This window comes from Anolis sagrei, chromosome 3 (genome assembly GCF_037176765.1).
Source record: "Anolis sagrei isolate rAnoSag1 chromosome 3, rAnoSag1.mat, whole genome shotgun sequence".
NCBI lineage: Eukaryota > Metazoa > Chordata > Lepidosauria > Squamata > Dactyloidae > Anolis > Anolis sagrei.
Genome location: NC_090023.1, coordinates 186754032 through 186767630, shown reverse-complemented (window position 1 = coordinate 186767630; position 13599 = coordinate 186754032). Strand labels below are relative to the sequence as shown.

The following is a 13599-nucleotide window of genomic DNA, read 5'->3' as shown; positions in this document are numbered from 1 at the left end:
GGCCATAAGAGTGTTATCAAAGTAACATGCACACCCCCTTAGGAAAGACCACTCAAAATCACTGATTGTTGAAAAATTATTGGTAGAGGCCCCTTCTACCCTGCCATATAAAATCCAGGTTATCTGCTTTGAACTGGATTATATGGCAGTGGAGACTAATATAATCCAGTTTAAAGCAGACAATATGATTATCTATTTTAAAAATCTGGATTATTTGGCAGTGTGGAAGGAGCCTAACACTAGAGAGGTTTTGCTTAATCACTTATGCCTCAACCACACTGCAATGATGTTAAATTGCATTATAGGAGTCCATATGACTGACCATATAATATAGGGTGGATGGAGAGCAGGTTTGGCTTCATCACTTAATGCCTCATACACACTGCAGTGAAGTTAAATTATATTATATTATAGGAGTCCATATAACTGACCATATAATACAGGGTGGATGGAGTAGATTTTGCTTGCTCACTTAATCCTCCTCCATACTGCAATGAAGAGGTTGCTTGCCATAGAGGTTGCTTAAATACCACTTAAGTAAAATAAACATTAAGTATTAAATAACCAGACAAATAAAATAAGGTGGAAACACTAAATTAATCTGGGAATATGCTATTGCAATGAAGTGGTTTAAAACCAGTATAAAAACCACTTAATCCCCCATCCACACTGCAGTTGAGCTAAATTGCATTTTAGGTGTCCATACAACTGACCATACAAAGCAAGGTGAATGGGATAGGTTTTACTTGATCACTTAATGCCTCCTCCACACTGCAGTGAAGTTAAATTGTATTATTTGAGTCCATATAATGCTGAGTGGATGGAGAATAGGTTTTGCTCTATCACTTAATGCCTCATCCAGATGGCAATGAAATAAAATGCATTAGAAAAGTCCATAGAACTGACTATATATGGAAACCTGGCGGAGCGGGGACTCGAACCCATGACTTATGCGCTCCATCCACTACCCTGCCCCGCACGTCCTTCTCCTCACCCAATGTGTATTAGAACGGGAGAGGTGCGAAGGCGTGGCCATCGCCCGCGGTGGGCGTGGCTCCCCAGAGCAGGAGCTGCCTCCGGATTGGCTCTCCGAGGGGCCTGTCAGGGAGCGGCTCCGCCTCCCCTGAGGAGACTGTGAAGAGAAGGACCTGTGGCATTGGCATTGGGACCCTCGACAGGAGGAGGAAGAGGAAGGCTCCCGTTGCCGGCCATGCAGTACCAGCCGCCGCTGTTCGCGCCCAGCCCTCTGCTGCAGGCGCCGCACCCGACGCCCTTCTACATCGAGGACATCCTGGGCCGAGGCGCGCCCCCGATCCAGCCGCCTCTCCCTCCTCCGCCGCCGCCACCCCCCACGCTGCCCTCGCCCAACTCCTCCTTCACCAGCCTGGTGGCCTCCTACCGCACCCCCATCTACGAGCCCACGCCGATCCACGCCGCCTTCGCCCACCCCATGGCTGCCGCCCACTACGGGGCCCCCGGGGCCTATGGAGCCGGGCCCTTGTATCCCTTCCCGCGGCCCGACTACGCGCATGCGCTCATCCGCCACGACCCCCTCGGTGAGTCAAACGGGACCCACTTGACCATTATTAGGCTTAATTGTTACCCTACTACAATTACAGTGAAATTCTTCCATTGGAGTGTGTTCTGGTGGGAAGGGAGGTGGACCATGAGAGGGTGATGGGACAAACTGGGAGCAACTGGGGTCCCTTCTTCCACACAGCTGAATAAAATCCCACATGTTCTGCTTTGAACTGGGATACATGGCAGTGTGGAGACAGATAGTTCAAAGCAGATATTGTGGGATTTCCTGCCTTGATATTCTGGAGCCCCTTCCACACAGCTCAATAAAATCCCACATTTTCTGCTTTGAACTGGAATATCCTATTATGGTTTTCTTCTCCTCCTTCTTTTCTCTTCTCCTTCTTCTCCTTCTTCTACTGCTCCTTCCTCCTCCTCCTTCATCTCCCTTCTCCTTCTTCTTTTCCTTCTCCTCCTTTTCCTTCTCCTCCTCCTCCTCCCTTCTCCTTCTTTTCCTTCTCCTCCTTCATCTCCCTTCTCCTTCTTTTTTTCCTTCTCCTCCTCCTCCTCCTCCTCCTTCTCCCTTCTCCTTTTTTTCCTTCTCCTCCTTCTCCTTCTCCTCCTCCTTCTCTTTCTCCTCCTCCTCCTCCTCCTTCTTCTTCTCCTCCTCCTTCTCCTCCTCCTTCTCCGACCCGTTAGTTTTAAATTAGTTCTTCCCATTTTGACCTAATTCTTCCTCCTTTTAAGGCCCCCTTCCACACAGCTGTATAAAAACCAAATTGAACTGGAATATATGGCAGTGTGGACACAAACCAATTCAAAGCAGATATTGTGGAACTTCTTGCCTTGATATTCTGGAGCCCCTTCCACACAGCTCAATAAAATCCCACATTATCAGCTTTGAACTGGAATATCCTATTATGGTCTTCTTCTTCTCTCTTCTCCTTCTTATTCTTCTTCACCTTCTTATTCTTATTCTTCTTTGCCTTCTTCTCTTCCTCCTCCTTCTCCTCCTCCTTCTCCTTCTTCTCCTTCTTCTTCCCAGACCCGTTAGTTTTAAATTAGTTCTTCCCAGTTTGACCTAATTCTTCCTTCTTTTAAGGCCCCCTTCCACACAGCTGTATAAAAACAAAATTGAACTGTGATATATGGCAGTGTGGACTCGGATAACACAGTTCAAAGCAGATAATGTGGGATTTCCTGCCTTGATAATCTGGAGCCCCTTCTACACAGCTCAATAAAAGCCCACATTTTCTGCTTTGAACCAGAATATCCTCTTATGCTCCTATTATTATTATTATTATTATTATTATTATTATTATTATTATTTCCTCCCAGTCCCGTTAGTTTTAAACCAGTTCTTCCCAGTTTGGCCTAAATCTTCCTCCTTTTAAGGCCCCCTTCCACACAGCTGTATAAAAACAAAATTGAACTGGAATATACGGCAATGTGGACTCAGATAACCCAATTCAAAGCAGATATTGTGGGATTTCCTGCCTTGATATCCTGGAGCCCCTTCCCCACAGCTCAATAAAATCCCACATTATCTGCTTTGGAATATATGGCAGTGTGGACACAGATAACCCAGTTCAAAGCAAATATTGTGGGATTTTTTTACCTTTAGATTCTGGGTTGTATGGCTATGTGGAAGGGCCCTGGTTTGGGAATGACAGGAGTCATCTATTGTTGTTGTTGATATTGTTGTTGTTGTTGTTATTATTATTATTATTATTATTATTATTATTGCTATCACCATCATGATGATGATCCTTTTCCTCTCTTAAAGGCAAAGTAGCCCATTGTGAAATTGTTAAAGAAAAAGTATTAAATTAGGAGGAAAGGGGAGCATGAATAAAATGCCATACAGCTGTATAAAATCCAAATTGAACTGAAATATATGTTATTTATAGCCCTTCCACACAGCCATATAACCCAGGGCCCTTCCACACAGCCCTATATCTCAGAATATAAAGGCAGAAAATCCCACAATACCTGCTTTGAACTGGGTTATCCGAGTCCACATTGCCATATATTCCAGTTCAATTTGGTTTTTATACAGCTGTGTGGAAAGGGCCTTTAAAAGAAGGAAAACTTAGCCCAAACTGGGAAGAACTGGTTTAAAACTAACGGGTCTGGGAAGAAATAACAACAACAACAACAACAACAACAACAACAACAATAATAATAATAATAGTGTAATATATTCAAAAATTCATATTTGAAAAGACATCACACAGCCCTAGACTCTTGGGAAAGTTTTTGTGATTTTGTGAATTTGTGATACAAAATCCAGCATATAGATCTCATTTGCTGTGACATACTGTGTTTTTGTGTCAGAATAATAATAATAATAATAATAATAATAATAATAATAATTGTGTGATATATTCGAAAATACATATTCAAAAATACATCACACAGCCCTAGACTCTTGGGAAGTGTTTGATTGTGATTTTGTGATACGAAATCCACCATATAGATCTCATTTGCTGTTTCATACTGTGTTTTTGTGTCAGTCTAATAATAATAATAATAATAATAATAGTGTGATGTATTCAAAAATACATATTTGAAAAGACATCACACAGCCCTAGAAACTTGGAAAGGTGTTTGATTGTGATTTCGTGAATTTGTGATATGAAATCCAGCATATAGATCTCATTTGCTGTTTCATACTGTGCTTTTGTGTCAGAATAATAATAATAATAATAATAATAATAATAATAATAATAATAGGACAAAGGGAGAGACAGGCAAAGCAGTCAATAGTGAAACTATTAAATTCAAATTAACTGATTAAATTAGAGGGATTTCCTCACCCCCTTCATTTATTTTGAATTTAATGGACAAGAGGGACCAGCCACTGGGCAAACTGGAAGGCACTGGAAATCCTGGTTTAAGGATAATAGGGGTCTGAGGCCCCTTCCACATTGAACTGAATTATATGGCAGTGTGGACTGCAGATATTGTGGATTTTCTTCCTTGATATTCTGGGTTATAGGGCTGTGTGGAAGGGCCCTGAGTTATCTGAGTCCACACTGCCATATAATCCAATCCAATTTGGATTTGATACAGCTGTGTGGAAGGAGCCCTTGAAAGAAGGGCCCTATCTCCCAGAATATCAAGGCAGAAAATCCCACAAGATCTGCTTTGAACTGGGATATATGGCAGTGTGGACTCAGATTTCCCAGTTCAAAGCAGATATTGTGGGATGTTCTGAGTTCTAGGGCTGTGTGGAAGGGTCTTGGGCTCTAAATCCAACCCTTAAGCAGGGTGCTTAATCTAGAATGAGTGCAGATTTCTGTTTTGGCCCCTTAAAGGGCGCGTGTTCCTGTTTCCTCCCTTTCAGGAACAATTGCATCAAAGAATCAGCATGTGGCCTCCAGGCTTTTGAGAAAAAGCACGACTTTCTCTTACTTTTCATCCTCCAGACATTGTTTGTTTGGATTAATTAGTTATTTTTCTTTCTTTCTCAAAAGCAAGACTGCTTTGGCTTCTCTTGGGATCATATAAAGGCCTTAGCGAGGCAGTTCAAAGATTTTGTGCCATTATATTGAGCCGTGGCAGTGAAAGTGGTGTCAAAACTGCGTTAATTGTACAATGTAGACGCACCGGGGTTTCCCAGAGTCCTGGGCCATGCTGGTTGGGAAGGGGAGAATGTCAACATTTCTTGTTACTACAGCTCCTTCCACACAGCTGTATAAAATCTGGATTATATGGCAGTGTGGACTCAGATAACCCACTTCAAAGCAGATATTGTGGCATTCCCAGCCTTACAAGGCTATGGTTATAGGGTTGTGTGGTGCAAACGGATAATCCGGGATATTCACCGGGAATTGGAGGCATTTTCCGTTTTTTATGAGGTTAAGCTGGTTTCCAATTTGCAACCAATAAATCACGCAATTCTGACCCTAACACGCATTTTTACACGTCGGAATGCGCTTCCTGGCACACACGTGTTTCAAAACGGGCAGGATCCGAATCTAGAACGAATCATCGAGGCGCTGGATTGTTATTACTCGAGATTTTGGTTCTTAATTAAAATTAATTCAGTTTAATTCAAAACTATGGAAACCTGAGATTTTAATTCAGCTTGACACCAGTTTAATAGCCATAGTTCAAAACTATGGAATCCTGAGGTTATTATATTTTTGGGGGAAGAGGCTTCTAAAACTAAAATTTCAAATCATTACATAGTATTGAGTGGAAGCAATTAAAGTGGTGTCGAACTGCGTTAATTTGAAAATGCAGATGCACGTTGAGACAATTTTTCAATTCGTTTTTCCAGACAACGGGTGTTATATTTGAGTTGGGTTACAAAGAGCCGGGCCCCATCTGCACTGCCATATACAATCCAAATCTGCTTTGAACTGGATTATATTAGTCTACACTACCATATAATCCGGTTCAACGCAGATAATCTGGATTTTATGGGGCAGTGTAAATGGGGCTTGAGATTCAGGTTCGGAATCCGACTGAGGCCAGATTAAACATTCCCTGTCTTTTTTTCGTTGCCAATCTCTTTTCTTTGGGTCCCAAAATAAAATGCAAATGAGACCCCCCAAAAAACTATACTGACCCTGCATCACATTTTCCTTCAATCCTGACATTTCTAGCATTTGTTATTGGTGTGTTTTGGAGCCGTTTCCCGAGTTAAAGCAAATTTATCTCTGTTTTCTTGGCAAGAATAGTTTTGACTTTGCTCTCCTCTGAGGCTGAGAGAGTGTGATTTGCTCAATGGTCACCCAATGGGTTTTCAGGACCCAGCAGGGATTCGAACTCGGGTTCTTGGGTTCATTCAAACCAATCCATTAACTGACTCTTCCTAGAATTGCAGTGCCTCAAAACATCAGTGGAGTAGTTTGAGAGTTTTGGGCATTTATACTCCTCCTCGAGTGTAAGCAACAGTGGCTAAGCCTCTTTGGGTCCCAGTCCTGGGAGAAAATAGAACAACAACAATAGGCAAATGATAATAATAACCTTAAGAAAACTATAATTAATAATATAATAATAACACCCTAACGATAATAAGCTAATAACATTATTAAGAATAATATTGATATTTTATTATATCATTATTATTGATAATATTGATCTTATTATATTATCCGTATTATTAGTAATAATACTATTTGTAATAATACAAATAATATAATAATATCAATATTATCAGTAATGATATAGAATATCAACATTATTATTCTATTATTATTCTTATTGAAAATATTGATATTATAATATTATTATTCGTATTATTATTGATAATACTATTGGTAATAATACAAATAATAATATAATAATATCAATATTATCAGTAATAATGATATAATAGAACAATTATCATTATTATTGATTATATTGATATATTATTCGTATTATTATTAATAATACTATTGGTAATAATACAAATAATATTATAATATCAGTATTATCAGTAATAATGATATAATAGAATAATTATCATTATTATTGATAATATTGATATATTATTATTCGTATTATTAATAATAATACTATTGGTAATAATACAAATAATATTATAATATCAGTATTATCAGTAATAATGATAATAATAGAACATCAATATTATTATTATTCTATTATAATATTGACAATATTGATATTATTATTATTATAATATTATTCCTATTATTACTAATACTATTAGTAATAATACAAATAATAATATAATAATATCAATATTATGAGTAATAATGATGATAATAGAATGTGAAGTCAGAAAATATTATGAGTACTGAGTGTGTATGGTTTTCAGTATCTCTGGGTGCATCCACACTGTGCCATTAATGCAGTTTTGCATCACTATAACTGCTAAGGTTCCATGCTCTCGAATAATGGGAGCTGCCCTTTTCGTAAGCCTTCTTTGCCTGGGTTTTTTGTTCCATGGTGAAACAGAAACACTATTTGTCAGAGAAAATCCGTATTAAAGCACAAGTGCCAGAATCCCATAACATTGAGCCCCGGCAGTTCCAGTGGAGGTGCACCTTTGGTCTCTGGAATGCCAGAGATCTCTAGGAAGGAAGGGAAATATGCTTCCAGGCAGCCCCTAAGTTAGGGACAAGGTAGGTTCTGTAGGTTTGTTCTGAAACTGAATTTGTTTGTAAATCGGAACTGGTAGATTTGTTTGTTTTATATATATTTTGTATTATTCTGTAAGTGTGATCAGTTTAAGACCTACCACGTCTATGTAATGACTTACCTAGTTACTCTTAAGTTTGTAGTGATGTGTCTGTTTACTGCTTTGATTTGATTTCTTTTGTTTTTCTTGTTTTTTATGGCATTGAATGTTTGCCATCTTTTGTTGGAAACTGTCCCGAATCTCCCGAAACCGGGAGATATTATAAATAAAGTTTTATTATTATAATATTATAGATACATTTTAAAACTGTAGCTCTAGTCTCATTCACACACATGCATGTATAGCTAGATAGGGTATTTGTTGTAATGTTTACCTATGTTTTTAGTTCACTATGTCTTCTTGGATTGTTTTGTTATATTTTTCATCACAATGCTTAATTCCTTGTGGTAAGCTCACTGTTATTACTGTAGCTTTATTGTGCATTATTTTGATACGTTTATACTCACCTAAGGCTTTGAATGTTTGTCTTTTGTATGTGTAAACCCTTGAGGACAGAGGGCGGTCTAGAAATAACTTCTTCTTCTTCTTGATAGATAACTAGATTGCTAGATAGATAGATAGACAGATAGATATCTAACCAGAGAGATATAGAGATAGCTAGACAGATAGATAGAAAGAAAGAGAGAGATAGCTAGAGAGAGAGAAAGCTAGCTAGCTAGCTAGGTGATAGATAGATAGATAGATATAGAGAGAGCTAGAGAAAAAGACAGAAGAGATAGCTAGATAGATAGATAGAGAGAGAGAGAGATAACTAGATAGAGAGATAGCTAGAGTGAGAAGAAGAGATGGAGAGAGCTATTTAGGTAGAGAGATAGATAGAGAGCGATAACTAGATAGAGATAGCTAGAGTGAGAGAGCTAGAGTGAGAGAAGAGATAGCTAGATAGAGATAGCTAGGGAGAGAGATAGGTATCTCTTCTCTCTATTTCTCTAGCTATCTCTCTCCCTAGCTATCTCTCTCTCTAGCTAGATCTCTATTTCTCTAGCTATCTCTCTAACTAGCTATCTCTCTCCCTAGCTATCTCTCTCTCTAGCTAGATCTCTATTTCTCTAGCTATCTCTCTAACTAGCTATCTCTCTCTCTCTCTAGCTAGCTATCTCTTCTCTCTATTTCGCTAGCTCTCTCTAACTAGCTATCTCTCTCCCTAGCTATCTCTCTCTCTAGCTAGCTAGCTATCTCTTCTCTCTATTTCTCTAGCTATCTCTCTCCCTAACTAGTTAGAGAGATAGCTAGAGATAGAGAGAAGAGATAGCTAACTAGATAGGGAGAGAGATAGCTAGGGAGAGAGATAGCTAGAGAAATAGAAGAGATAGCTAGAGAAATACTGTAGTTAGAGAGAGAGATAGCTATAGAGATAGATAGACAGACCGGCAGGCATGCAGGCACAGATAGATAGCTAGATAGAGAGCAATAGCTAGATAGCTAGCTAGGGAGAGAGATAGATAGCTAGAAAAAGAGAGATAGCTAGAGTGGTAGCTAGATAGCTAGCTAGAAAGAAAGAGATAGCTAGAGAGAGAGATAGCTAGATAGCTAGCTAGAAAGAGAGAGAGATAGCTAGAGAGAGAGGTAGCTAGCTAGAAAGAAAGAGAGATAGCTGCAGAGAGAGGTAGCTACCTAGATAGCTGAATAGATAAATAGCTTGAGAGAGAGAGAGAGAGTGATAGAGAGCTAGAGATAGATACAGAGATAGATCTTTATCTATCTATCTGATTAGAGCTACACTTAAAAATAAACCTATAATAACATAATATCTCCTAGGGGAGTCATGGCGGCTTCCAAGAAAAGATGGCAAACATTCATTGCTGTAATAAACAGTAGAAACAAAACAAATCAACACAGTAAACAAACACATCAATGCCTAGCTATCTCTCTTCCCCCCTCTCCCCTTGTGCTATCCAAACCTCTCTCTTTATATATCCAAAGCTCTCTCTTCGTACACACGCACACATACACACACTAGCTGTATCCGCCCGGCTTTGCTGTGGCCAACCTTCCCTCTTTCTCTCCTTCTTTCCCTCCTTCCTTCCTTCACTCCCGCTTTCCTTCCTTCCCGTCTTTCCGTCTCTTCTTCCTTCCTTCTCTACCTCTTCCCTTCCTTCCCCTTTTCTTTCTCTTCTGCTGTCTCTTTTCTTCTTTCTCTCCTTTTCTCCCTCTTTCTCTACATCTTCCCCCTTTTTCTTTCCCTTTGTTCTTTACTTCTCTCCTTCCTTCCTTCTCTAACTTTCCTTCCTCTTTCTCTACATCTCCCTGTTTCCTTCTTTCCCTTTTTTCTTTCCTTCTCTCCTTCCTTCCTTCTCTAACTTTCCTTCCTCTTTCTCTACATCTCCCTCCTTCCTTCTTTCCCCTTTTTTCTTTCCTTCTCTCCTTCCTTCCTTCTCTAACTTTCCTTCCTCTTTCTCTACATCTCCCTCCTCCCTTCTTTCCCTTTTTTCTTTCCTTCTCTCCTTCCTTCCTTCTCTAACTTTCCTTCCTTCCCCCTTTTTTCTTTCCCTCCCTCTTTCTCTCCTTTCTTCCTTCTCTACCTCTTTCCTTCCTTCTCTCTTTGCTTCCATGCTTCCTTCTCCCTTTCCTTCTTTCTTTCCCTCCCTCTTTCCTTCCTTCCTTTCTTTTTCTCCCCATCCTTCCCTCTTTCTTCCCCTTTTTCTGTATTGTCGTTTAGCTTTTTGTCAATTAGTTTTTGGGGGCTTTTTAAGTCCCTTCTGCTGTGTTTTCCAGTGTTTTTATGAGTGATGGTCACTCGTTGGCCTGAGAGGTGTGTTGTGTCCGAATTTGGTGTCAATTCACCCAGTAGTTTTGGAGATAGATAGATAGATAGATAGATAGATAGATAGATAGATAGAGAGGGAAAGGCGACCCCCCCCCCCCCCTTGCATTGATTGGGCCGTGTTTGGGATTGCGGGCTTGGCTCTGGGGCCTTTTCCTCCCCTTTCCCGGATATCTTGAGCTCTGGATAGGAGTCAATCTGGTTTCAGAAGCTGTGAAGAGAGCTTTTCTTTGTGTCCTTTTCCTGGCTTCCCGGCGCAGGCTGCTTCCTCGGCCAGGCCGTGCACGCTGCTGATTATTTTATCGACATCCTCAATACAGACAAATTCAGGAAACACTCCGCTTCTGATAGCCTGGATCCGTTTTTCTGATATTGTTCATTTCCTCTGCGCGGGAGGGGCTCGGAGGACAGCTAAAATAACTTGTTGCTTCGTTGAAACATTACAAAAATGTAAAGGGGGGAGGGATTGTGTTGAGGAGCAAAGAAAAGGCTTGTTTTCGCCCGGATTGCTGAAGCCTGACGCAAACGAAATCTTGGAGAACAATGTTTGCCTCTTTTTTCCCCTCTCCAAAGAGATCAGACAGAAACACAAACAGCCAAAGGCTGGGATAATGAGATTTGGAATAATATGGAAACAAGCCTCAGTGGAGACCCCTTTCCCCCCACAGGAGAACTCTTTCAGGAGTGGATTTCCCTTCCTGTCCAACTTAATTCGCTCTACAGTGTAAATGTAATATAATAACATTATAATAATGATGTAATGCAATATAATACTAATAATAAATTATAATTATATATTCTATATTACATGTAATATTACTATTACTACTACTATACTACTAATAATATATTAATATTATATTAAATATTAAATAAAGTTTATTATTATTAATATATTATAATTATATATTTTATATTACATGTAATATTACTACTACTATACTACTACTAATAATATATTAATATTATTAATATTATATTAAATATTAAATAATAATATTATTATTGATATGGCGCTCCATGCAGTCATGCCGGCCACATGACTTTGGAGGTGTCTACGGACAACGCCGGCTCTTCGGCTTAGCAATGGAGATGAGCACCAACCCCCAGAGTCGGACACGACTGGACTTAATGTCAGGGGAAAACCTTTACCTTACCTTTTAAATATTACTAACTAGCTGTACCCGCCACGCGTTGCTCTGGCCAATCTCCCCTCCCTCTTTCTCTCCTTCTTTCCCTCCTTTCTTTGCTCCCTCTTTCCTTCCTTCCCTTTTTTCTTTCCTTCTTCCTTCCTTCTCTACCTCTTTCCTTCCTTCCTTCGCCTTTTGCTTCTTCGTTCTCTCTTTCCTTTCTTTCTTTATTTACTTTCCTCCCTCTCTCTTTCTTCCTGCTCTACCTCTTTCCTTCATTCCCTTTTTTCTTTCCTTCTCTCCTCTCCTTCTCTACCTCTTTCCTTCCTTCCTTCGCTTTTTGCTTCTATCCTTCCTTCTCTTTCCTTCTTTCTTTCCTTCCCTCCCTCCCTCTTTCTTCCTGCTCTATCTCCTTCCTTCTCTTTCCTTCTTTCCTTCACTCCCTTTTTTCTTCTCTCCTTTTCTACCTCTTTCCTTCCTTCCTTCGCTTTTTGCTTCCATCCTTCCTTCTCTCCTCTTTCTTTCCTTCCTCCCTTCCCTCCCTCACTCTTTCTTCCTGCTCTACCTCTTTCCTCCCTTCTTTCATTCTTTCCCTCTTTCCTTCCTTCCCTTTTCTTCTCTCCTTTTCTCCTTCTCTACCTCTTTCTTTCTTTCCTTCCTTCTCTTTTTGCTTCTATCCTTCCTTTTCTCTTTCCTTCTTTCTTTCCTTCTTTCCCTCTCTTTCTTCCTGCTCTACTTTTTTCTTTCCTTCTCTTTCCTTCTTTCTTTCCTTCCCTCCCTTTTTTCTTTCCTTCTTTCCTTCTCTCCTTCTCTCCTTCTCTATCTCTTTCCTCCCTTCCCACTTTTCCTTCTTTATTTCTCTCCTTTCTTCCTTCTCTACCTCTTTCCTTCCTTCTTTCCCTCTTTGCCTCCATGCTTCCTTCTCCCTTTCCTTCCTTCCTTCTTTCCCTCCCTCCCTCCCTCCCTCTTCCTTTCCCTCTCTCCCCCTCCTTCTTTTTTCTGTATTGTCATTTAGCTTTTAATCAGTTAGCAAATTTGGGTATTTAAGTCCTTTCCACTGTTTTTTTTTTGGGGGGGGGATTATGAGTGATGGTCACTCGTTGGTCTGTTAGGGGTAGAGTGACCAAATTTGGTGTCAATTCGTCCAATGGTTTTTGAGTTCTGTTAATCCCACAAACAAATATTACATTTTTATTTATGTAGATAATATTACAATATAATGGTATAGTTCAATATAGTAATATTTAATACTGATATTGTACTATGCTAATAATATAATATATTGCTGATCTAAAAGCAAATCTTCAAAAAGAAAGGAGAAGAAAAGAGGAAGGGAAAGTCTTGCTCTTGTTTCATACAGTCTCTTGTGTTCTTAAAGGGGAAGAAACAGGATCCGCCGACTTACATGATTTTTTTAATTCCCTGTACATACATGCATCTCTTCTATATAAATAAAAATGTAATATTCGTTTGTGGGATTAACATAACTCAAAAATCTTTGGCTTGAAATCGGTCCCGCCGAAAGGAAAAAGCGTTGTGCGTCTCCACTGCAGAATTAATGCGGTTTGACACCACTTTAAACTGCAATGACTCAACGCTAGGGAATCCTGGGATCTGTGGTTTGGATCTCTGGCAGAGAAGGCGAAAGAGAACTCCCGGGATTCCATAGCATTGAGCCAGGGCCGTTCAAAGTGGTGTCAGAACTGGATTAATTCTATAGTGTAGATGCACCCGCAGTGTCTTCGCCTAGCGCTCAAGCTACTGTACAAATTAATTATAATAATGATGATAATAAAAATAACACCAGGTTCCAACATAATTAAAATGCAACAGATAACAAAGATCATATCATTAATATTACTATTAATAATAAATAAATAAATAAATAAAAATAATAGTAATGATTTTTTCTTAACAGGTGCCAACATAAAATACAATAAATAACGCACACATATATACATGTACAATATATAACAAATGTATTATTAATATTAATAATACATTTATCTATTATATATGTATATATA

General features: G+C 39.3%; 1 protein-coding gene across 1 annotated transcript in view; it reads left to right on the top strand.

Moving 5' to 3' along the window:
* Positions 1-1136: 1136 nt before the first annotated feature.
* Positions 1137-13599, top strand: part of HHEX (hematopoietically expressed homeobox) — a 28382-nt gene continuing 15919 nt past the window's right edge. Inside the window, exon 1 of the mRNA XM_060768713.2 lies at positions 1137-1556. Coding sequence (XP_060624696.2) covers positions 1211-1556 — 346 coding nt within the window. The 5' untranslated portion in view covers positions 1137-1210. The remainder of the gene's footprint in view (positions 1557-13599) is intronic.